The sequence below is a fragment of the Stegostoma tigrinum genome, chromosome 10 (genome assembly GCF_030684315.1).
Source record: "Stegostoma tigrinum isolate sSteTig4 chromosome 10, sSteTig4.hap1, whole genome shotgun sequence".
Classification (NCBI taxonomy): domain Eukaryota; kingdom Metazoa; phylum Chordata; class Chondrichthyes; order Orectolobiformes; family Stegostomatidae; genus Stegostoma; species Stegostoma tigrinum.
In genome coordinates, this window is record NC_081363.1 from 38,549,591 (window position 1) to 38,575,437 (window position 25,847).

At 41.2% G+C, this 25,847-nt stretch overlaps 3 protein-coding genes across 6 annotated transcripts in view; 2 read left to right on the forward strand and 1 right to left on the reverse strand.

Moving 5' to 3' along the window:
* Positions 1-3,954, forward strand: part of znf839 (zinc finger protein 839) — a 53,550-nt gene extending 49,596 nt beyond the window's left edge. For both annotated transcript variants that reach the window (XM_048537737.2, XM_048537738.2), the window contains one exon: positions 520-3,954. In XM_048537737.2, the coding sequence (XP_048393694.2) occupies positions 520-1,628 (1,109 nt within the window). In that variant the 3' untranslated portion in view covers positions 1,629-3,954. The remainder of the gene's footprint in view (positions 1-519) is intronic.
* cinp (cyclin dependent kinase 2 interacting protein) lies at positions 2,549-22,262 on the reverse strand. The gene is made up of 5 exons (XM_048537739.2): positions 22,110-22,262; positions 17,066-17,240; positions 13,717-13,843; positions 10,593-10,722; positions 2,549-4,492 (listed from the first exon to the last, which is right to left on the reverse strand). Exons 1-5 carry the CDS (start codon positions 22,114-22,116, stop codon positions 4,290-4,292), a joined length of 642 nt encoding a protein of 213 aa, XP_048393696.1. The 5' UTR covers positions 22,117-22,262; the 3' UTR covers positions 2,549-4,289.
* Positions 22,263-22,622: 360 nt separating this feature from the next.
* Positions 22,623-25,847, forward strand: part of tecpr2 (tectonin beta-propeller repeat containing 2) — a 91,873-nt gene continuing 88,648 nt past the window's right edge. For 2 of the 3 annotated variants that reach the window (XR_007248264.2, XM_048537559.2), the window contains exon 1: positions 22,623-22,706. The gene's annotated coding sequence lies outside the window, so the exon portion shown is untranslated. Of the gene's footprint in view, positions 22,707-25,557; positions 25,590-25,847 lie in introns of all 3 variants that reach the window. The other variant, XM_059649109.1, reaches the window with a different exon arrangement.

Here is a 25,847-nt window from a genome sequence, read left to right on the forward strand (position 1 = left end):
GGATTGATTCAAGCAAACTATTTGTCCTAGAAACCTTTATACGTTTAAATTGTGTTGAATTATCCCAGAAGGTAAAGAACAATGTTGTAAACACTCTTGCAATTATTTCCTTGTTTATGTTGTTTTAGAAATGTTCCAAATCTTTAAAGAATATTAGTACTGAAATTACGACTTAAACTAAACCAGGAAATGTACTTGCTTTTGGATACTTGGGCCTTTTTAATTCACACTAAAGTAATTTTGTAACCTTTCTAACTTCTGCATTTCTTAGCATTTAACTAACTGGACAATAAAAGCTATTGCACTGTTAAGCAAATAGAAATTTTGTTTCCTTATTTTAAACCAGAATTTTAATTTGAGTGGGTATTAGGTGGCTGAGAAAGTGATGCAAGATTGCGTGGTTTAAGTGCTGCAGTTGCATGAACATTTTGGTGTAATTGTTACTTGCAGCTGGGTGGTATTAGAAAGTTTAATGTATTTGTGTATTTACTTAAACAAACAAGCTTTGTTTCTTTTTAGGTCAGAAACAAACTCAGTGTCCTACTCTTAATTCTTCTGAGGCACAGCCAATATATGGACCGGCAGATGTTCCAGTATTTGACAAGCATACAGATGATGGAGTGTTAGTTTCTGAGAATAACATGAAACGTTCCAGTTCCGTAGAGCATTCTACTTCTGAAGAATTGTGCTATCAGGTATCTCAAGTAACACTATCCAGTACTCAACTCCCTTTGTTGGAGCAACATAATGAAGTTCTGAATAGTACTATAGAGAGTCAAGATGATTTTTTAGCTATGGACACAGATATTACAGCAGAGGAATTAGTTCAAGAACAGTTGTCTTATCAAAATATTCCAGAGCAGCTGAATGATACTCAATTAACCACAGTACAATCAGAGGATGAGATTACTGGTCAGAATTCACTTCTTTCAGACGTGGATGAGGGCAACCAAAAAGCTTCTGAAGCAAGCAACTCTGTTCAGGTTTTGCAGCATCAGCTGGGCAACCAGGATCCACTTGACAATCCAGAACAGGCTGAGCAGTTAAATGATTCTGATATAGCAGACCAGATGCAGCAGCTTGAAAAAGCATTGTCTCATGATGTGGAGGTTTGTAGTTCTGAAAGTAATCATTTACAGCAGCATCAGCCTGAACAGATTTTGGAAGCTGACATCTCTACTGAAGTAGATCTTGCTGGTCAGGTATCTCCCGAAGAATTGAATGGATTGCAAGTAGTGAATCAAAATAAGATAATAGGTCACTTTGAACAGAATGCTGATCAAAGAAATCAGGAGAGTCCAGAAGATATTTTAGAAAGCACAGTGACAGAAAATGGAGCATTAGAATTTCAGCTACCTGTTGGAAGTCAGGAATTGTTGGCTCAGGGACATGAACAAATATTCATTCAAACTTCCGAGGGCCTAATCGTATCACACGAAGGAACTGCTGTTGTGTCACAGACATCTGAAGGCATTGTTATAGTAACTAATGCTGATGGCACCACAATGCATATACGAACCCCTGACGGTGTTCCATTTGAAACTGTAGAAGCACTTCTTGCAATGGATTCAGAAGGACAAAGTGAAGGCCTGTTAGTTACACAAACACCAACTGAAGTGGAACAATAATTTGGTTGTCCTTGCCCCATCTCAAAAAAAAACTGAGGAACCTTACTGTCCAATGAAATGAGAAAACAAAAAAACAGAGCTGTACAGTTTTCTTGAAACCAAGTCTCCAGTTTCTTTCCTGTTGTGTTACATTGAACATTTATAGCATTTTATGTTGAACTTTGTTGTTCCACAAGCTAACAAGACTGGTACAAAACTGGGTGTAAAGTTTCAAGAATGGTTTACCTTGAATGTCGCATTATGCTTGGCAAGATATTTGTAAGTGTGAATGAATCTGGGTACATTTATTGAAGTACCCTGGGAGATAGATGCGATTGCAATAGACCAGAAAATGTGATGATGTTGCACTGAATTTGAATGCTTTTTCTTTGCATTTTTGACACCTCATTGATTATTGAAAATGACTATCTTGCCAATATAGTGTTTGTATACATTCTGTTACCAATTCTTGAAACTGCCATCAAAAGATGAATTGTACTTCCATGAAAAATTATAATAAATGTAAATGCCATGGTTTCCTTCACTAATTGAAAAATCTTAATTATTTAACCTTTGTAATTCATCTTAAAGCAGGAAAGTACTAAAATTAACTTGGCCTTACTGTGTTACAAAGTATCAGTTGTAAATGGTACAAAACTTCATTTAAACTTATGAAAGGCCTGCAGGTTGCATAAAAGCACTTGGTAGTTTCTGATTTAAAGTAATGAACTTAAATTGCAGTTTTGAAATACAAGGACGTGTTTTGTTCTCTTTTTATTGTTTTACTGATGTAGACATTGTGATCACTTAATCAGATTAAGAACTTACGACCAAAAGAATTGGAACTCACTACAAATATTAGAGCACAGTGCTTTTTAATACAGGTATTAATTTAATTGGGCAATCTTCAAACGTTCAATTTAAAAGGAAAAGAAAACCTTTTGAGACAGTAATGAAGTTGAAGCTTTGCATATTTAGTTCTGAAGTGCTTGGGTTTCACGTAAAATTTTTACAAAAATAGTATGGCACCAATGTATTTTTGGACTCTAAACATTTTATTTTATGATGGGGTTCATGGATCTCTAGCTTTATTATCAATCCAAGGTCAGGAAACAAAGGTTTGTGAATGGAGATTTTTCTTTAAAGGTAAGTTCCTTTTAAGTATAGTTCTGGTTTTTTTTTCTCCTAAATTTCCCTTTACCATGAAGCAATCACCCTTCGTATTGCAAAATAATTTGGCTGAAAAGTCTCTACATAATTTTTAGTTTCTAGTCCTTTATCCAAAAATTTTTAACAGGCAATTAGATTTTTTCGAGATGGGGTAGTTGCAGCCTGTAGTGCTTAGTTATTGCTCAGATGTAAACTTTGTTAGATAAAAGATCAAAGTCAGTTCTGTAATTTCTTGGCCACAAAACTGCAGTTGTAAAGCAGGTTTTTAATAGCGCGCCCTTACACATTCCTTTTTTCCACCCCTCCTTCAACTGATGTAAGTGATGCATTTACTGTGAAACTTGGCGTCCTTCAGCATTGGTTTAAGAGGATGTGGAAATGGGAAAGTTGCATTACTAAGCTATGTACATATCAGCTCATTTATTACCTGTGCAGGCGGTTTGTCAAGTATGTATTAAGACTGTGTTGTGCATGTTGGTAGTTTCCAGTTTCTTTAGTGTGCAACAAACCTTTATCGAACTGCTGTAATTTGACTGTTGTAAATAATGAAAATATTTAAAAATTGATATGAAGATAGTAGAAAATGGAATTTATTTTCTATTTTAATATACAGATATTTTGTAATGTTCTGCTTACCAGTACATTGTAATCTTGACAGACAGTTTTGTTGCCTTAATTGGGGTGTTTAAACACCATTAGTAATATTCTTCAGCCAATTGGACAGGGATTGTTGTTATCAGACAATTTCACGATGGATTTGGCGATCAATCATAACTTTTTAGAGTTATTACAAAATGGAACTGCTCTCTGTCAAGGATCATTTTTGTAACAAGCCAAAGGTTGGTTTGTACAGTGTATTATGAACCATTGTTAAACTGTTATAAATATTTGCTGTAGAATTTAATGCAGAGCACTTGTGATTTTCTCACTACGTGGGTCTAAATATTTTGGAAAGCTGCTAAGCTGATTTAATAGGGTGAAAATCTTACAAGTCTACCATCAAGCTCCATTAACCATTAGCAATATATGGAATAGTTCAAAAAATGCCACCATAACAGCATTTTTTTTTTGCAGTTTTAGTATTCTTTGTTTTTACATTGCTTGAGAATGCAAGACAAAATTTAACTTTAAATATCTTTCAGGACCATTGTTTAATAATTTCGACAAAATTATTTTTTCAGCATAAGTATTTCAGAGTTTCTAAAAAGAATAAATATATTTTTTCTTTGCCTTTTGTCACAAATCATTGTCTTATTGGATTCTGCCCTACTTCAAAAGTTCAAAATTTGATAATGGGTGAAATCTCTTTTGCTGATCATGTAAGTTCTGTTTCAGCTATTCATATAAACTTCTAATTTGAGCTCAGTCACTTGCAGGTTAAATTCCTATACATACCTAACTCTGTGCTAAGCCATTTTTAAAAAAAATTACACACTTTTAAAAGTTGGAACGTTTGGCAGAAATGCAGCAACTTGTTCAGTACAGATTACTGTTTTGCAATCATGGTTTTTATTACAAAGTCCTGTGCCCAGTTTCCAATAGCATGCTTTCAATGAGAAGTCTTGCTTTTTCTTCTATATAAGGCTGGTATAGCCATGCAGATAGTTCCACTTTCATAAGGTCACTGTTATTAGTGTGAGCAATCTCTTGAACAATTATATGCTTCAGCTGCAGTTCTTGTTTGTACATCTCCGTTAACTGAATGGAGATTTCATCTGAAACAAAAAAAAGTTACAAATGAGTAACCTGCTGCATTTTATTTAAATCTAGAATAGTAAATTTCCAGTCTGTGTACATTGTGATGGAGTAATGCTGAAACATGTCCCTCTTATAATAACTTTTGAACAACAGTTATCTAATCATCCTATCGTTGCATACCAGTTGGAGGGGAGGGGGGGAAAAAAGGCCAGCACCATGAAATAGTCAATGTTGAATGTATGTAGGTGTGGTTATCGGGAGATAGCAGTATTAGGCTACATTTATAATTTGATGTGTCTTCACCCTGCTCAGTATCACTTGCTAAATATCACAAATAACTTGAAGCAGCTACTAGAATGCAGTCATTCTATGGAACTGTAATGCAACAAGAGATATGTATTAAGCATAAATGTGAGAAAATTTAATTAATGAAGGGGAGAGTTTGAAAAAGGGAAAGAATTGACAATTTTGGAATGGTAATGTTAAATGTTGCGGTACAACCTAACCTTTTTCTGCTTATTAATTCAGTGGAAGATCAATCTGACGTTTTTAAATTCACTTCCAAGATACGAATCTTTTTTAAAAACAGGATTAGATTACTTATTTCAATCGTAAAAATAAACAAATGTATTTATTCTCTCTTAGAGATGCATAATATCCACCTTCTAATGAAATCAACAATTTACAATTCAGTTACCATTCTTTGTGGAAAAAGCTGTCACTATTCATAAAACAAGAAGTGGAAAGTAGGTCATATAGCACAGAAACAGACCCTTTGATCCAACTCCCAAACACGAGTCTCATTTGCCTACATTTGTCTCATATCATTTTAAATCTTTCCTGTCCAAACGCTTTTTTAAATATTGCAATTGTAAATGCCTCTATTACTTCTGCTGGTAGTTCATTTCACATATGAACCACCCTCTGGGTGAAAAAGTTGTTCCTTAGGTCCCTTTTTAAATCTTTCTCCTCTTACCACAAACCTATACCTTCTAGTTTTGAACTCACCATCCCTAGGGAAAAGACCTTTGCTATTCATTGCTATGTCCCTTGTGATTCTATAAACCTACGCTATCACCCCATAACTTCCTACGTTCCAGTGAAAGGAGTCCCAGCTTATCCAGCCTTTCCTTACAATGCAAACCCTCCAGTTCCAGTAACATCCTTGTAAATCTTTTTTGCACCCTCTTCAATAATATTTCCTATAGCAGGGTGACCAGAACTGTACATTGTACTCCAAAAGTGGCCTCACTAATGTCCTGTACAAGTGCAACATGATGTCCCAACTCTGAAATTCAAGGGTCTAAGCAATGAAGACAATCATGCCATATCTCTTTATCACCCTGTCAACTTGTAACATGACTTTCAATAAACTACGCACCTGAACCTCTAGGTCTGTTTTATAACACTGCCCAGAGCCAGACATTAACCGTCTCAGTCCTGCCCTTGTTCATCTTCCCAAATTGCAACACCTTGCATTAGCTTAATTAAACTCCATCTGCCACTCATCAGCCCTTTGTAATCTTCGATAAGCTTCCTCCCTGTCTACTATACCACCAATTTTGATGTCAACTGCAAATTCACTCACCATGCTTCCTATATTCTCATCCAAATTGTTTATATTTAAATGACAAAAAGCAGTAGTGGAACACTGCTGGTCACAGGCCTCCAGTCTGCACCACCATCCTTTTTTTTACTGTCAGACCAATTTTGTATCCAATTGGCAAACTCTCTTGAATCCTACGTGATCCAATTTTACTGACCAATCTATTATACAGAACCTTGTCAAACGCCTTACTAAAGTCCACATAGACAACTTCTACCCCTCTGCCCTCATATTTTCTGGTCACATGCTCAAAAAAAACTCAATCAAGTTTGTGAGACATGATTTCCTATGCACAAAGGCATGCTGACTATCACTAATCACCCCCTTCAAATACATGTAAATCCTGCCGAATGTCAGATTCACTGTTCTGTAGTTCCCAGGCATCACTTTGCAGCCTTAAATAAAGGCACAACATTAGCCATCCTCTGGATTTTTTGGTACCTCATCTATGGCTATAATGTTACAAATATGTCTGCTCAGGGCCCTGCAAATTTTTCCCAGCTTAAGAAAATGTCCTAGGATACACTTTACCAGCTCCAGAAGTTTCATCTACCCTTGTGCTTTTTAAGACCTCCAGCATATCCTCTTCTGTAATGTGGACCGCTTTCAAGACATAAATATTTATTTCCCAAAGTTCCCTAGAGATTAAATTATATGTAGTTTTGTTTTACCCCTCAACTCCAGAAGCTACAGACTTGTGTTCACGTCTATTAAAACCCCAGCAAAGAAATCAAAGCAACATGTGGCTGTATGACCATTCAAGCGTTTCAGTTAGCAATATGTAGTATTGTATCTATTCATAATTGTGATCAGTGGTTACAATATTATTGCTTTACAGGGCAACTTGAAACCAAAACCTAGATAGTGAATGGCTCGGCTACTAAAATCACATTTTTCCAACAATTCTTAAATTGTCCAGACAAGCAAAAGCAGAAAGGTTGTGCTTTTGGAACAGCAGTAGTACTAATCCTTTGGAGTACTTAACAGTTCTTCCAGCCAACTTTTGAGGCAGAAATACATTTGAACCAAATCAATGCAGCTGTGAAGTTCAAAGTCGTTTTCAGGCCTAAATTTAAAGTGAGCTGAATGAGTTATTTATAGTGCTATAACTTTGAACTTTAGGCATATGCTCATTCAGGGTTGAGGAATTCCTTTTTATTTAAGGAGACCATGAAGTTACACAAGTGGCACCCTTTCTGTGGCCATAAAATCAAAAGATTCTGTAAATAGTGATTGAAATCTCTAGTTTGCATGATTTCTGACTGCTCTGTACTGTATAATTTTTGGGAAAGGTGTTGAGAAGTTGAACGCAGCCAGTCTGCAAAAATCCAAAAATATATCTTGGGTCAATCCCAAGTTTTCTGGGGTGTTTGAGAATATAATGCCATTTTTATGCAAAAAAAATTGCAGCAGACTTCAAATAGCCTGACTACACTCCCCATCCAAGAGCAGAGAAGAGTAATGAGGAGGGAAGAGATCTAGCATCAATAAAACAACATCCCAAGCAGTGACTTTTGTGGAACTGGAAAATGCCTTCTAAGTTTCACTGTTCTCTAATTTAAGACAAGATTTTTTTATTTTTAAAAAGTGAATCACACATATACAGAATGCAGTAATTTAAATGTTGAAATGTATTTTGCTATACATCCAGCAGTTAAGATTCAGAATATTGTAGATTAAGGCAAATAAACTAGGTGGGTATGAAGTAAGGATCAACTTTGCAGAGAGGGAAAATGTTATCTGTCTAAAGTGCTTCTTCATGGCAGCATTTTTCTCAGTATTGTTCTTGCATATGCCTCCCTACACCTCTAGTGCTTTAATGATACTTTGCAGAACAAATAAAGAAGAATAAATAATTTCAGCATTCATACTTAGAAATGTTAAGTAAATGAGCAGCAATTTGAAATCTTGGAAGAAACTATATCTAATTAATTGTACTATATATTGTGTTACTTAAATTGTTATCACAAAGCTTAGATTGGTAACTTAGCATGTTCCAAAGTGTCCATTAAAGTCTTGGACTGAACCACTAAGTTATCGTTCCTAATGAGACATTATATTCCTGTAAGAGTGAAGGGCAAGGCTGGATGACAAGGGAAATTGAGGTTTTGGTCGAGAAGAAAGCATATGTCAGACAGCAGGGAACAAGTGAATCCCTACAAGAGTATAAAGGCAGTAAGAGTACACTTAAGAGGGAAATCAGGGTTAAAGAGAATCCAAAGGGATTCTACAAATACATCAAGGACAAAAGAGTAACTAGGAAGAGAATAGGGTCCCTTCAAGATCAGCAAGGCTGCCAATGTGTGGAACTGCAGGAGACGGGGAGATACTAAATGAGTACTTTGCAGCTTTTACTGTGGAAAAGGATACAGAAGATACAGCATGTGGAGAAATAAATAGCAACATAAGAAGAATGTGCATATTACAGAAGAGGTGGTGCTGGGTGTCTTAAAATGCTTAAGGGTGGATAAATCTCTGGGACCTGATAGGTGAACCCTAGAACTCTGGGAAGCGAAGGTACTGATTGCTAGGCCCCTTGTTGAGATATATGTATCTTTGATAGCTGTAGGTGAAGTGCCAGAAGACTGGACGTTGGCTAATGTGGTACTACTATTTAAGAAAGATGATAAGACAAAGCCAAGGAGTCATAGCCTGGTGAGCCTGACATTGGTTTGGGGTGGGGAAGGCACAAGTTATTGGAGGGAATCCTGAAGGACAACATTTTTACACTTATTTGGAATGGCAAGAACTGATTAGGAATAGTCAGCATAGCTTTGTGCATGGAAAATCATATCTGACTAACTTGATTTGAGTTTTTTGAGGAATAACAAAGAGGACTGATGATGGCAGAGCAGCAGACATGATCTAAATGGACTTCAGTAAGGCGTTTGATAAGATTCCTCATGGTAGACTAGTTAGTAAGGTTAGAGTACATGAAAAATACAGGAAGAATAGGCCATTTGGTTACAGAATTGACTTGAAGGTAAAAGACGAAGTGGTGGTGGAGGGTTGCTTTTCAGACTGGAAGTTTGTGACTAGTGGTGTGCGACAAGGATCAACGCTGTGTCCACTGCTTTTCGTCATTTATATAAATGATTTGGATGTGAACTTAGGAGGTATGGTTATTAAGTTTGCAGATGACCGCAAAATTGGGGGTATGGTGGACAGAGAAGAAGGTTACCTCAAAGTACAAGGACCTTTTATCAGGTGGGCCAATAGGCCAAGGACCAGCAGATGGAGTTTAATTTATATTAATGTGAGGTGCTGCATTTTGGAAAGGCAAATCAGGGCAGGATATATACATTTAATGGTAAGGTCTTGGGGAGTGTTGCTGAACAAAGAGGCTTTGGAGTGATTATTCCTTGAAAGTGGAGTCCCAAGCAGACAGGATAGTGAAGAAGGCATTTGGTACGCCTGCTTTTATTGGTCAGTGGGTTGAGTGTCGGAGTTGGGAGGTCATGCTAAGGCTGTACAGGACATTGGTTAAGCCAGTTTTAGAATACTGCATGCAATTTTGGTCTCCCTGCCACAGGAAGGATGTTGTGAAACTTAAAAGGGTTCAGAAAAGATTTACAATAATATTACCAGGATTGGAGTGTTTGAGCTACAGGGAGAAGCTGAATACGCTGGGACAATGTTATAGAGATTTATAAAATCATGAGGGGCATGGATAGGATGAAGAGAAAGTCTTTTCCCTGGGGTGGGGGGGGAGATTAAAAACTAAAGACATTAACGTGAGAGGGGTAAGATGTACAAGGGACCTGAAAAGCATCTTTTTAAATGCAGAGAGTGATGTGTGTTTGGAATTCACTGCCAGAGGAAGTAGTGGAGGCTGATACAATTACACCAATTAAAAATATCTTGATGAATATGTGCAAAGGACAGGTTTAGAGGGATATGGGCAAATGGGATTGGATTTATTTAGGATATCTGGTTGGCATGGATGACTTGGACTAAAGGGTCTGTTCTGTACTGTACAGCTCTATGCCTCGATTGAGCTTAGTACTCCTTCATTCATCCATTACCAAAAATAGTTAAGTCATGTGAGATCTTATTTTAAGACCCTGTGCCTCAAAGTCCAACATAGGAATTTTAACGCAAGAGTTCATCAATACAAAACAGAAACATTACCTCCTCCAACTTAAACATCCTCTGTGCCACCAGTCTCAATTTTTAAATTACTGAAACAGAGTGCTTGATTTTTAAGATTCATTTGTTCCTATTTAAATTGATCAACTAAATTCGCAGTTGATTTTTTAATTCTTCCTCCATGTTTTCTCTCACTTCCTCTTCAGATGTGCCAACCCTGCTGAAGCTTTTACCTCAAGGAGCTATCAGCTTCTGATATTTTTCCCAAGGGCCTATTTCTTTAACAAACAGTGCAATGAGTTTAGCCATATCAGAATGACAGATTACTCTGTATATTAACAATTTTCCCGAGTGAGCAAACCCTGTATCAAATTTTATTCTTTACTGTAGGGAACACAGTAAGACAATAGTCTTGACCATACAAAAATATTTCGTGGGCCATGTATGAAAGAGGCGCATTTCCCTTCCATCTTCACCATATTGATGGGTATGAAGGTCAAGTATTCCTTTCATGGCTGCACACAGCTTTTCCATCTTTAATACGAGTTTAGTCTGAAAAAATTATACAAGAACAGTAATGTTTAGATTGCCTCATCTTTATTTAGGGAACTGGTTTTAATTTTATCACAGTACTCAAACAATGGAGTTATCCACCTTGAATAGTATCTTGACTGGTAAGAGCTTACCTGAATCTTGATGAAACAGTAAAAATAAATTTCTATTTCTATACTGCTGATGTTTATGAATAGTTTATCTCTGCTTTGGAAAGTTATATAAAAGATTATCAGCCAGTACAATTTATTCAGCAGGGTTTAAAACTTAAACAATGCATTTTTAGAAACCATTGCACTGAGATCCTTATGTGATCTAGGATATATGTGGAACAGTAATATCGCGCCAAACAAATCTGCATTTTAGCAGGCAGAAGGATTTTAACCAATTGTTTAACTATCTCCCTTCATTTTAAGTTAACTCATTCTATGCAAAGTTTAAATCAGTTCAATTTTTGATAGCAGGGGTTCTTACTCATGGGCTCAATTACATAACTAATTAGCCTGCAACACTTTTTAAAACAACTTGACTTCACTGAATGTACAATTAATTTTTCTTCCTTTTATTTCTACATTTTTCAAAGAGCAGGCATGTTCTTTGTACTGTGTTTAGCATTTTGTGATCCAGTAGGTCAATGTTCAAGATAATAAAATGTGAGGCTGGATGAACACAGCAGGCCCAGCAGCATCTCGGGAGCACAAAAGCTGATGTTTCAGGCCTAGACCCTTCATCAGAGAGGGGGATGGGGAGAGGGAACTGGAATAAATAGGGAGAGAGGGGGAGGCGGACCGAAGATGGAGAGAAGATAGGTGGAGACGAGAGTATAGGTAGGGAGGGGATAGGTCAGTCCAGAGAAGACGGACAGGTCAAGGAGGTGGGATGAGGTTAACAGGTAGGAGATGGAGGTGCAGCTTGGGGTGGGAGGAAGGGATGGGTGAGAGGAAGAACAGGTTAGGGAGGCAGAGACAGGTTGGACTGGTTTTGGGATGCAGTGGGTGGAGGGGAATGGTCAATGTCAGTTCTAGCCTTAAACATTTTTTTGTGGGCTCAGTGATTGTAGGAAATGCAAATTCAGCTTTTTGCCACATTAGAGTTAACTGGATTTTTAGGGTGATCTTTAATTTTCTTTTGCCACAAGTTTTTATCCCATACAGACACAGGGAAAATGTGCAAATGCCACAGGGTTGAAACAAACCTGTCCTTGGCACTGTGAGGCAACAGTGATAACAATGTAACAGACTCAGTGTGGACAGAAGCCAAACCGGAGTGTACTAGGTTTACCCTCTATTGCAGATTTTGCCAAGGCTCAGGATGTCTTCTGTGCTGGGTAGGTTCACTTCTGCCTCTAGGCAATGAGAAACTAGTTCCACATGATTAAACACAAGCCACAGTTCTGACTAGTTTGTCTTGTTACTTGACTTGATACGATAAACTGGTCCAGCAATTTGTGGGTCTGAAGGAGCGTTTGTTTAAAGAACTTATCTGTATTTTACCCTCAACCTGCAAACTTGAGAGACTATTGACATCAGCTATCAAGTTTATTTTAAACACCAGTGTTTAATTTTTGTCTGCTTTGGAAATGATAGAGGCCACCCAAGATTAGAAAACCAAAGTCTAGTTGCTTAGTTTGAGAAGGGATTTCTGTACGGGAGACTACACGTGCCAGTGGTCTTCAATGTGAAATGCGTAAGGGACCTGTAGTTCACTAAGGATAGAATAAAACAACCAAAATTCCAAACCAATTCATAAACCAAAGATGACCTGTAGTCCACAAATTTTATGCATTTGTTTCAGTTGCAGTTGACAGTCACTTATCTACTTACATAATATTAGCAACATCAATTGCACATTCTAAATCAGGAAAAGTATACTGAACTATAGAATCCCTACCGTGTGGGAACAGGCCGTTCAGCCCAACAAGTCCACAAAACTCCCCCAAACAGCATCCCACCCAGACCCATGCCTCTACCCTTTCCCTGTAACCCTGCATTTCCCATGGCTAACACACCTAACCAACATATTTCTGAACACTATGGGCAACTTAGCATGGTCAATCCACCTAACCAGCACATCTTTGGACTGTGGGAGGAAACTTGAGCACCTGGAAGAAACTCACACAGACCCAGGGGGAACGTGCAAACACCACACAGACAGTCATCTGAGGGTGAAATCAAATCAGAGTCCAGGGCACTGTAAGGTAGCAGTGCTAACCACTGAGGCGCCCCTTTTGTAAATATCTTTGAGGGAGTCCCTTCAATGACCTAACTGAGTTGTGGAGCCAGACATAACTAAACTTTTGCAAATGCTGCGTCAGGTGAGGCCACTGGGTGGTGGGATGCTTGAATTTTCAAACACCCCTTATGCTGTTTGTGCTTGGTCTCCACTTGGTCGTGGCAAAGATGCTTAATTTGGTTATCACCTTTGCAGATGCTTCTCCAACCGGAGCAGTCTTGGGCAAGAGATGTTTCTCCCCATGACAATTTTGAGGACAACCTTGTCGTCTTGGTAACTGCTTGCTGTGATGAAATTCAGAACAAAGTTTCTTCCTTTAATTTTGTCAGGATTGAGGATAATGTGCCCTGCTGATTCAGCTGATTGACAGTAACCCTGGGGATTTTGGTGAGCTATTGCAGTGTATGACACACACGTCTATCCCTGCTGGGATTTTCCTGATGAGAGTTCTGATGTGCCAGGTCCCAAAATTGATTGAGGGGTTATTAAAGATGCTGGTGTGTAACAACGTGCTTGACAGCGTGTGCTGATCATCTGGTCTCCTGGCAGAGTAAGGCCTTTGTCCAAGGGTAGAGAGTCAGCACAGATACACACACACACACACACATCCATTTCCCTTTCAGTTCAATCCTTCCCCAGCCCCACCCCTCCAAATGCTCCGTTTATGCTGTTTTGAGGACTCCACCAGTTCAGGAAACAGGCTAATCATAACTATATGTCGACAGTCTAAAAGAATGATTAAGAATTTTCCACTATTCATACCATTTTGTCAAAGATACTGAGCAACTCAGTACAATCTTCATCCAGCTCTTTATTATATTGTAACTTAGTCTTTTCAAGATTAGAGCTAGATTCATCCTCTTCAAATGCTTCCACTTCACTTTCGCTCCTAAAAATAAGTGAATGCATAAGTAGAATGTCAATATCATCAATATTTTAAAGGCAAAACTCAATGAGCAAAATATTTTGTTGAGCGCAACTGAGTCAAATACTACAAATTGAGAAATATCTAATCCAAATAAGTTATTATTGAAATGTGACTTGAGGCACATTTGTCTGTGGTCAATGATGTCTAGCTACACAAAATATTTAATTTGGGCTTTTTAAACAAGTCAAAAATACTATTTAATGTTTATCTAGGGCTTCTCTGGTTGTAAAAGCTACAATTGTCCTACTCAAAAAAAATTGATTTGTTTGTCCATAATTGCTTTTTACTTATGTTGCAGTTAAATAAAATAGCTCTAAGACAGAATTTGATTAAGGAAACAAGTCTTACTGTAGCAATCAGCAACAACCAAATATACTGAAATTATTAGATAATAAAATGTGAGGCTGGATGAACACAGCAGGCCAAGCAGCATCTCAGGAGCACAAAAGCTGACGTTTCGGGCCTAGACCCTTCATCAGAGAGGGGGATGGGGGGAGGGAACTGGAATAAATAGGGAGAGAGGGGGAGGCGGACCGAAGATGGAGAGTAAAGAAGATAGGTGGAGAGAGTGTAGGTGGGGAGGTAGGGAGGGGATAGGTCAGTCCAGGGAAGACTGACAGGTCAAGGAGGTGGGATGAGGTTAGTAGGTAGCTGGGGGTGCGGCTTGGGGTGGGAGGAAGGGATGGGTGAGAGGAAGAACCGGTTAGGGAGGCAGAGACAGGTTGGACTGGTTTTGGGATGCAGTGGGTGGGTGGGGGGGGGAAGAGCTGGGCTGGTTGTGTGGTGCAGTGGGGGGAGGGGATGAACTGGGCTGGTTTAGGGATGCAGTAGGGGAAGGGGAGATTTTGAAACTGGTGAAGTCCACATTGATACCATATGGCTGCAGGGTTCCCAGGCGGAATATGAGTTGCTGTTCCTGCAACCTTCGGGTGGCATCATTGTGGCAGTGCAGGAGGCCCATGATGGACATGTCATCAAGAGAATGGGAGGGGGAGTGGAAATGGTTTGCGACTGGGAGGTGCAGTTGTTTGTTGCGAACTGAGCGGAGGTGTTCTGCAAAGCGGTCCCCAAGCCTCCGCTTGGTTTCCCCAATGTAGAGGAAGCCGCACCGGGTACAGTGGATGCAGTATACCACATTGGCAGATGTGCAGGTGAACCTCTGCTTAATGTGGAATGTCATCTTGGGGCCATCCCCTCCCCTGTCTGCTTTCCGGAGAGACCACTCTCTCCGTGACTCCCTTGTTCGCTCCACACTGCCCTCCAACCCCACCACACCCGGCACCTTCCCCTGCAACCGCAGGAAATGCTACACTTGTCACCCGCATGGGCCCCAGCTATGCCTGCCTCTTTGTAGGTTACGTGGAACAGTCCCTCTTCCTACAGGAAGACCCCTACACAGGCCCCAAACCCCACCTCTTCCTCCGGTACATTGATGACTGTATCGGCGCCGCCTCTTGCTCCCCAGAGGAGCTCGAACAGTTCATCCACTTCACCAACACCTTCCACCCCAACCTTCAGTTCACCTGGGCCATCTCCAGCACATCCCTCACCTTGCTGGACCTCTCAGTGTCCATCTCAGGCAACCAGCTTGTAACTGATGTCCATTTCAAGCCCACCGACTCCCACAGCTACCTAGAATACACCTCCTCCCACCCACCCTCCTGCAAAAATTCCATCCCCTATTCCCAATTCCTCTGCCTCCGCCGCATCTGCTCCCACGATAAGACATTCCACTCCCGCACATCCCAGATGTCCAAGTTCTTTAAGGACCGCAACTTTCCCCCCACGGTGATCGAGAACGCCCTTGACCGCGTCTCCCGCATTTCCCGCGACACATCCCTCACACCCCGCCCCCGCCACAACCGCCCCAAGAGGATCCCCCTCGTTCTCACACACCACCCTACCAACCTCCGGATACAACGCATTATCCTCTGACACTTCCGCCATTTACAATCCGACCCCACCACCCAAGACATTTTTCCATCCCCTCCCCTGTCTGCTTTCCGGAGAGACCACTCTCTCCGTGACTCCCTTGTTCGCTCCACACTGCCCTCCAACCCCACCACACCCGGCACCTTCCCCTGCAACCGCAGGAAATGCTACACTTGTCCCCACACCTCCTCCCTCACCCCCATCCCAGGCCCCAAGATGACATTCCACATTAAGCAGAGGTTCACCTGCACATCTGCCAATGTGGTATACTGCATCCACTGTACCCGGTGCGGCTTCCTCTACATTGGGGAAACCAAGCGGAGGCTTGGGGACCGCTTTGCAGAACACCTCCGCTCAGTTCGCAACAAACAACTGCACCTCCCAGTCGCAAACCATTTCCACTCCCCCTCCCATTCTCTTGATGACATGTCCATCATGGGCCTCCTGCACTGCCACAATGATGCCACCCGAAGGTTGCAGGAACAGCAACTCATATTCCGCCTGGGAACCCTGCAGCCATATGGTATCAATGTGGACTTCACCAGTTTCAAAATCTCCCCTTCCCCTACTGCATCCCTAAACCAGCCCAGTTCATCCCCTCCCCCCACTGCACCACACAACCAGCCCAGCTCTTCCCCCCAACCCACTGCATCCCAAAACCAGTCCAACCTGTCTCTGCCTCCCTAACCGGTTCTTCCTCTCACCCATCCCTTCCTCCCACCCCAAGCCGCACCCCCAGCTACCTACTAACCTCATCCCACCTCCTTGACCTGTCCGTCTTCCCTGGACTGACCTATCCCCTCCCTACCTCCCCACCTACACTCTCTCCACCTATCTTCTTTACTCTCCATCTTCGGTCCACCTCCCCCTCTCTCCCTATTTATTCCAGTTCCCTCCCCCCATCCCCCTCTCTGATGAAGGGTCTAGGCCCGAAACGTCAGCTTTTGTGCTCCTGAGATGCTGCTTGGCCTGCTGTGTTCATCCAGCCTCACATTTTATTATCTTGGAATCTCCAGCATCTGCAGTTCCCATTATCTCTGATACTGAAATTATTATTGTGTTATTTCTTGTTTCGAAAAGACTGTAGCAGTGTAATAATGATCCCTTTAAAAGCACAACAGCTTGAACAGAAGCATTAGAGTGAAAGCTGAGATAAGTTAGTTTGAATCAATTTACCACTGAGGGCACGTTTTAAAATTAAATTTTTTCACTAACATTTCAACATGTGAAACTTTACTCTGCAAGGCTTACCTGGTGTTGATTATAATGTTAACAATTTTATTTGCTACTGAGAATCCTGCATCATTAAGTGTTTCCCATTTCAGCATGGAGTTATGCCAGTCTGCAGCAGTATCCTTTATTTTTCTGACACTGTTGTTCAAGTCTTGTCTTCTTGGAGTTACAAAGCCTGAGCTTGGACATGGAGCTAGTAAACAAAAAAATGTATTAAGTTTCAGCTATTTAAGAAAAAATCTAATGCTTAACTACAGGTATTAACTTGCATTTATAAGAGGGTCTTTTAATGTCCCAAGGCACTTCAAGTGTATTAGAGATAGTCCTGCATCTAGTGTGCGCAAAACAGACTAAGCATACGATTGTTTCAAAGATAGTAGGAACTGCAGAGGGTTTCTGAAGAACGGTCTAGGCCAGAAATGTCAGCTTTCCTGCTCTTCTGATGCTGCTTGGCCTGCTGTGTTCATCCAGCTCTACACCTTGTTATCTAAGCAATACGATTGTGTCCTGTTTGCACAACTGGGACATGTAGCCGGCTTGTTACCAGAGGCTTTTACTCGAGGGATAGCACCCCAGAAGCAGCATAGCTGTGCAGGAAACCAGTACATTCATATGAAACATGTTTTGAGTGGGGATTGAACCCAGGCCTCAGAGGTACAGACACTACCACAGCAGCACAAAAGCCCCTCTGGGACATGTTTTTTTACAGATGATGATATTTCTAATCAGCCTGCTCAGACTCGAACCCAGACCACCCACCTCAGAGGTAGGGATATTACCACCAGACAACAACAGTCCCTTGGAAATCTTTTGTTTTAAGTGAAACAAAGCTCAGGCATATGGGACTAGTTTCGTTAGCAATAATGTTGATGGGGGTTTGTTTCCATGCTGCACAGCTATGACCTGGACCATAATCAATGGACACCACATGCTGGTCTGCTATTAGGTGTTTTCTAATCAGCCTCTTCAGGAAGTGTATGAAGATGTCAACAAGAAAAAAGGAAGCGTTAAGGTAAAGGATACTGAAGTCTTAAAAGAGCGGGTGCACTTGAGTCTAGAAAGTGCAAGGGGGTCATTTAAATAGGAAATTAGGAGAGCAAAAAACCAGTGGTGGATAAAACTAAGAAAAATCTAAAGATGTATAGTGGGGCACAAGAATAAACAGACAAAGAGTAGTACCATGTGTGTATAGCCCAAAGAGAGACAGACATAGCTGAATACTAAATATGTATTTTGCATTTGCATTCACAATAAAGGAGGACGATGAAGGTCCAGAAATTGAGGTGGGGGTGGAACTGTGATTTACTTACAGTCAGGGTTAAACAGCACTGTAACAGACCCTTTGGTCATCCATGCTGACCAGATATCCTTTATAAATCTAGTCCCATTTGCCAGCATTTGGGCCATATCCCTCTAAGCCTGCTTATTTAATCCAGATGCCTTTTAAATGTTGTAATTGTACCAGCCTCCACCACTTCCTCTGGCAGCTCATTCCAGACATGCACCACCTTGTGAAAGAGTTGTTCTTTTTAAATCTTTCCCCTGTCACCTTAAACCTATGCCCTTTAGTTTTGGCCTCCGCCCCACCCCCACCCAAGGGAAAAGACCTTTCCCATTTACCCCATCCATGACACTGCAGGGAAATAGCACTGGTCTGTCCAGCCTCTCCTATTGCTCAAACCCTCCAACCCTGACAACGTTCAGAACCCTTTCTAGTTTCACAACATCCTTCCTACGGCAGGGAGACCAGAAGTGCACACGATACTCCAAAAGTGGCTGAACCAAAGCCCCTGACCTCCCAACTCCTATACTCAATGTACTGACCAATAAAGGCAAGCATACCAAATACCTTCTTCACTTTCCTATCTACCTGCGATTTCACTTTCAAGGAACTATGAACCTGCACTCCAAGGTGTCTTTGTCCAGCAACACACCCCAGGACCATACTATTGCGTATATATCCTGCTCTGATCTGCCTTTCCAAAATGCAGCACCTCACATTTATCTAAATTAAACTCCATCTGCCAGCCCTCAGCCCATTGGCCCATCTGATCAAAATTCCATTGTACAGGAGGTAATTTTCTTCACTGCCCACTACAAATTCCATTTTGGTGTCATCTGCAAACTTACTAACTATCTCTCCTATAGTCACATCCAAATTATTTTTATATAAATGACAAAAATCAGTTCACCAGCACCAATCCTCGTGGTACACCACAGGTCACAGGCCTCCAGTCTGAAAACCAATCCTCCACCACCATCATCTCTTTCATCTGAGCGCCAATTCGGAACCAAATGGCTAGTTTTCCCTGTATTCCGTGTGATCTAAACTTGCTAACCTGTCTACCACGAGGAACCTTGTTGAACATCTTACTAAAGTCCAAATGGATCACATCCACTGCTCTGCCCTCTGAATTTTTTGAAGTAACACAATCAAGTTACTGAGACAATTTTCCATGCACCATGCACGCACTTGACCAAATTAGCATCGAGGGGGAAGATATTAGTGGCTTTAGCAGCTTTAAATGTAGAAAATTTCCTAGGCCCAGATGAGATGTATCCAAGACTGCTTAGGGAGGCACGGGAGCAGGGGCCATGAAAATTTTCAACTTCTTTCCGACCACAGAAAAGGTGCCGGAGCACAGCTAATCTTAATACCATTATTCATGAAGGGTGTAGGGATAAACCAGGAAACTATAGGCAGGAGAGGCTGACATCTGTGGTAGGGAAATGATAGGCAAAGAAAATTGAGACACAAAATTAAAGTCCCCTTGAATTAATCAAGGATAGTGGGCATAGCTTTGTAAGTGGGGAAATCATAACTAACAAACTTGATTAAATTTTTCCACAGACGTGACTTGTATGTGGATGGGGGTGATATAGTTGATGCAGCCAGAATAGACTTCACTAGAGCTTAAGACAAGTTCGAGCATGGGACACTCATTAAGAAGCTCAGATTCCATGGGATCCAGGGCAATTTGGCAAAGCACAGAGTGGTGATGAAAGGATGCACTGTGCTATGGCTGGAAGCCTGTGTCCAGTGGTTTACCACAGTACAATGACAACGAGGAAAGCCTTGGACTACAGGACAATATAGATAAATTGGAGTTTCATCCTAAAAAGTAAACAAGTTGATGCATTTTGGGTGCATTAACCAGCAAGAGAATACATATTGAATAATAAGAACTCGAGGAAGTCCAGAAGAATCTTGCTGAGTGTGTGCATAGATCCTTGAAGGCAGCAAGTAAGGAGGCATATGGGATACTTTCTTCGTCAAGGTATAGCAGCCAAGAGTAAGGAGGTTATGCTGGACCTGAATATAGTGTTAATTAGGTTACAGCTGGAGCAGTGAGCAGTGCTAGTTTCCACACTACAGGAAGGATTTGATTGTACATTTGAGCATGCAAAAGAGATTCACCAGGATATTGCCTGGGCTACAGCCATTTAGCTTTGCTGAAGGCGATGCATTTTGGAAGATCCAATTCAAGAGTGAACTATGTGGAAAATAGAAAAGCCCTGGGGAAAAGCGATGTACAGAGAGATCTGGGTGTTCAGGTCCATTGTACTCTGAAGGCTGCTATGCAGGTCGATAGAGTGGTCAAGAAGGCATACAGCATGCGTTCATTCATCGGACGGGGTATTGAGTAAAAGAGTTGCCAGGCCATGTTACAGTTGTATAGGACCTTGGTTCGACCACATTTGGAATACTATGTACAGTTCTAGTCACCACATTACCAAAAGAATGTGGATGCTTTGGAGTGGGTGCAGAGGAGGTTCACCAGGACGTTGCCTGGTACGTAGGGTGCTAACTATGAAGAGATGTTGAGTAGATTGGGATTATTTACATTAGAAAGGCAGAGGTTGAGGGGGTGACAAGACAGGGTGGAGAGCAAGAAGCTTCCCCCACCTCCCCAGAGTGGGGGAACTCAATTACTAGAGGTCACAATTTCAAGGTGAGGGGGGAAAAGTTTAAGGGAGATATAAATGGAAATTTCTTTACACAGAGGGTGGTGGGTCCCTGGAACACACTGGCAGCAGAGATGGCAGAGGCAGGCACAACAGCATCATTTAAGATGTATCTTGATAGATACACAAATGGGCAGGGAGCAGAAGGATACAAATGCTTAGAAAATAGGCAACAGGTGTAGATAGAGGATCTGGATCAGCACAGGCTTGGAGGGCCAAAGGGCCTGTTACTGTGCTGTAATTTTATTTGAAAGTCAGATTTGATTTCCTTAGAGCAAAGAAGGCTGAGGGGGAAAATCTGATTGAGTACTCCAAAATTCTCATGTGCATAGAGGGAAACATTTCCATAGTAGAGTTTTCACTAACTGGAGGGCGCAGTTTTCAAACTAAAGGTGCAGAAAGTTTATTGGGAATTTGAGGATACTGTTTTCTACCCCCCAACGCACCTGGAACCTACTGCCTGAAAAGGTGGTAAAAATGGGAAATCCGCAAGACATTTGAGAACTATTTAGATGAACACTCGAAACGTTTTAACACACTAGACTCCAGGCCAAGGGGTGAAAAATGCGACTAGGATACAGAGGCGCGTGATGGGTCGAAGGGCCTCTTTCCGTCCTGACCGACTCCAAAACACGTTATTGCGCATCTTGTTCAGTACGTTTTGGTCAATAAAAGATGGATTTTTTTTGGGGGGGGGCGTCGAGTTCAGAATTTACTCTTCCGATTTACCTTCGGCTTAAGAACAATAATTCCTTATGCACTGTACAATAATGTACAATTTTGTTCGTTAAGATTCCTATGATGCACGTTGGGGCCTCTTACTCCATTACAGCCACCTCTACAAATGTGTAACCGTAGGGCGTCTCACAAATTCTTAGCTTAGTAATATTCATTTTTATTTCCCATGAAGCCGCATCATTTTACACGTTTTCACGTGTTTTCCATCCTTGAAACGTCTGCTGCCGCTTTTCCCTAAAGGCTAAACTTTTGAGATTGCGATTAACGCAACACATTTTAAATCTTTCCAAATCAGCCTTAGAAAGTAATTCAGGGGAAAAAAAACCCTTAAATTTCACACGAAATAACTAAGCCATACCGTCCATGTCTACCACATTTGCGCTGAAGTCACTTCACAACTTGTCCGAAGTCACTACGTCAGGATCACGGACAAGCTACAAGTGAAACGTTTCGTTGATGAACCGTCTAGGGGACAGTAACAAACTGTACCCCGTGTATCAAAAGGGCCAGGATAGCTTTACCCTCATTGGTGAAGAAGATTGCATTCTGATTGGCGGAGCGGTAGCACCGCTGATTAGCGAAGACCCTGATTGGGCAGACTGCGTTCTCCGATTGGCGGAGCGGACAGTGTTCTCTGATTGGTGAAGTGGGCACGATATTTGTGTCGAAGTGGGGGGATAGCGCCATTATGATTGGTGGAGCGTGTTACCCGTTCTAATTGGACACCCTTGACCAGTGAAATGCTATCCTTACTCTGATTGGTGAAGCCGTCACACGGCACCAAAGGATGGAACGGACTGTTCATTCTGATTGGTGGAATGGCCTGTCCGTGCTGATTGGTGGAGCTACTCTCGGCTCTGACGCGGGGGGGGGGGAGGGAAAAGGCCTCGGGAGCAACATGGCGGTTGGGCAGAGAGAAATTGTATGAGACTCAGGGGATCTAACTTGGAGCGTGGTAAGTGATGGTGGGGATGGGTCTGACATACACGTGAGGAGTGTGGCCTTAAGTGGTCCATGGGGTGGTGGGTGGACCATTGTCGCAGGCCCGGCTGAGGAGAATAGATTCTCTGGCTCTGGTAGTAGTGATCTCCTGATGTGTTGACAAGGCTCTTGAGATCGAATAGGTTTACAATATTAAAAATGATTGTTCAGTCATTGTATTCTAGACAGTGGCGGAATGTTTCGTGTGAAACATTTAAAATTATTTCTATCCCCCTTCCAATGTTTAAACTATATTGAATGATACCTGTTAAACTTAAGTAAATTAGACATTTTTCCAGCACATACAACTATGCAACGTTCTGGAAGCAACTGATAACAAGGCAGTTTTTTTGGCAGCTAATAACATTTTTAACCTCATTGGCCTGACATATCCCAGGCTTCCAATATCACCAAGAAAGGGGATCAATCCTTGCTCAATGAACAAAACAGGAGGATTCCTAAAAATTAATTGTCACCTTCATGTGCCAAACAACGTAAGCAGCAAGTGACTTACAGAGCTAAATGATTCCATAACCAACAGATCAGATCTAAGCTCTGCAGTGCTGCCACATCCAGTTGTGAATGATAGTGTACAGTTAAACAAATCGCTGGAAGAGGAGACTCCACAAATATTCCCATCTTCAATGATGGGGGAGCCCAACACATTAGCGCAAAAGATAAGGCTGATGTATTTGCAACAGTCTTCAGCCAGAATTGCTGTGATTTATCCATTCCATCCTTTCACAGAGGTCCCCAGCATCGCAAATACCAGACTTCATCCAATTCAGTTCACTCCACATCATATCAAGAAATAGCTGAAGGCTCTGGGTTCTGTAAAGGCTGTAGGCCCTGACACCATTCCAGCAATAGTTCCAGCAGTTGCTGAAGATTTCTGTGTGGCCACAGCACTGGCATCTACCCAACAATGTAGAAAATTACCCGAATATGTTCTGTACACAAAAACAGGACAAATCCAACGTGGCCAATTACTTCCCCATCAGTCTACTGTTAATCATTAGTAAAGTCATATATCATCCCATATATCATCGATAGTTCTTGCAAGCAGCACTTGTTCCGCAATAACATGCTGAATGATCAGAGATAATGGGAACTGCAGATGCTGGAGAATCTGAGATAACAAAGTATGGAGCTGGATGAACATAGCATGCCAAGAAGCATCTTAGGAGCACAAAAGCTGACATTTCGGGCCTAGACCCTTCATCAGAAAACCCTTTTCTGATGAAGGGTCTAGGCCCGAAACATCAGCTTTTGTCCTCCGAAGGAGCTGCTTGGTCTGCTGTGTTCATCCAGCTCCACACTTTGTTATCTCACATGCTGAATGATGCCTTGTACGGGTTCCGCCAAGGCCACTCACCTCCTGATCTCATTACAGCCTTGGTTCAAACTTGAACAAAATAACTAAATTCCAGGCATTAGGCGAAAGTGACTGCCCTTGACATCAAGGCTGTGGCACTTCAGCCCGAGTGTGGCATCGAGGAGCTCTGCACAACTGGAATCAGTTTGATTCGGGAGTCGGAGTCATACCCAAGCAAAGGAGGATGGTTGTGGTTGTCGGACGTTAATCATCTCAGTTCCAGATATCTCTGCAAGGGTTACTCAAGATAATGCCCTTGGCCCAACCATTCTTATTAATGACCTTCCCCCCCCATCATAACATTAGAAATAGAAAGGTTTGCCAACACTTGCCTGATGTTCAGTACCATTCACAACTTCTCAGACACTGAAGCCATCCATGTCTAAATGCAGCAAGACTTGGCCAATATCCGGATTTGAACTGACAAGTGGCAAGACCACAGTATGATAAAATTGTGTATTATGTTTAAAAGTGAGGCACTTCAATCTGACGCAAGGATGTAAAATTTGAATTAGGAAGTAATGATGGCATGGAGTACATTGGGATTGGGAAAATACATTAACAGGCATGACTATACATATGCTGTAGATAGCTTTAAAAGAAATATTACGTGCCTTACATTAACTATACATTCCTTCAAAGTATAAAAACTTAAATCTGGCTAACAAGGAAATTAAGGATTGTGTAAGATTAAAAGATTTATAAATTTGCCACAAATAGTACTAAACGTAAGGGTGGGAGATTTTTAAGAGTATAGCAAGGAAGGACTCATAAGGAAAAGGAGAATAGAATATGAATGCAATCTTGTAAAAAACCATAAGTGGTCTGTAAAAGCTTCAGGTATGTAGAGAGGAAAGGTTTGGCTGAGGCGAATGTTAGTCTGTCAGGCACATATATAATGGGGAATGGAGAAATGGTTGAGAAGACAAATAATTACTTTATGTCTGCTTTCATCGAGAAAGGTGTAAGAAACTCCCAGCATTAGAAATGCAACTGACTCGGGACAATGAGGAGTTGAAGAAAATTGGTATTTGTAGTAAGGTTGTTCTGGAAAAATGAATAAGACTGAAAGTTGTTAAGTTCTCTTGACCTGATATTCTGTATCCCACAGGGCTGAAGGCAATGATTGATGATATAGAGAATATATTAGTGATCATCCTCCAGCTTTTGATAGATTCTGAAATGTTTCTGGCAGAATGTCACCCATTTTTTAAGAAGGCAGCGAGAGAGAAAACAGGGAATTACAGACCTGCCATTCTTACATCAGTAATAGGGAAAATACCATATAGTAAAGAATGGGATAAATAGACACTTGGATAAAAATCATCTGATTGGGCATAGTCAGCATGGACGTTTGAATGGGAAATCATATTTGACAAACTTTTTTGAGGATGTTACGAACAAAATTGATAAAGGAGAGTTGATGAATTTTGTACGCTTGGATTTTCAGAAAGCTTCCGATGAAGTCTCCCACAGAAGACTGTTAAGCAAATTAAAGCACATGTGATAGATACTGGCATGAGTTAAGGATTGGCTAACAAGCGGTAAACAGAATGTAAGAGTAAGCAAATCATTCTCTTGTTGACAGATGGAATTTACTACAGGTAGGGGTGAATGACCACTTTAGGTTAGAAGAACCAAACCTGAGATTTTGGGATCTGCATCGTTGTATTCATTACCTAGATGCAGTGACCCTTTGGAGGAATATCTAAATACACTGGTTTCAAGAACGAGCCAAGG

Excerpts from the sequence above, each read along its gene's own strand:
- cinp (XM_048537739.2), bottom strand. Across the intron at positions 13,844-17,065 it reads AACATTATAATCAACACCAG|GAGCGAAAGTGAAGTGGAAG; the intron begins GTAAGCCTTGCA and ends ACTTATTTTTAG. Across the intron at positions 10,723-13,716 it reads TCAGTATCTTTGACAAAATG|ACTAAACTCGTATTAAAGAT; the intron begins GTATGAATAGTG and ends TAATTTTTTCAG.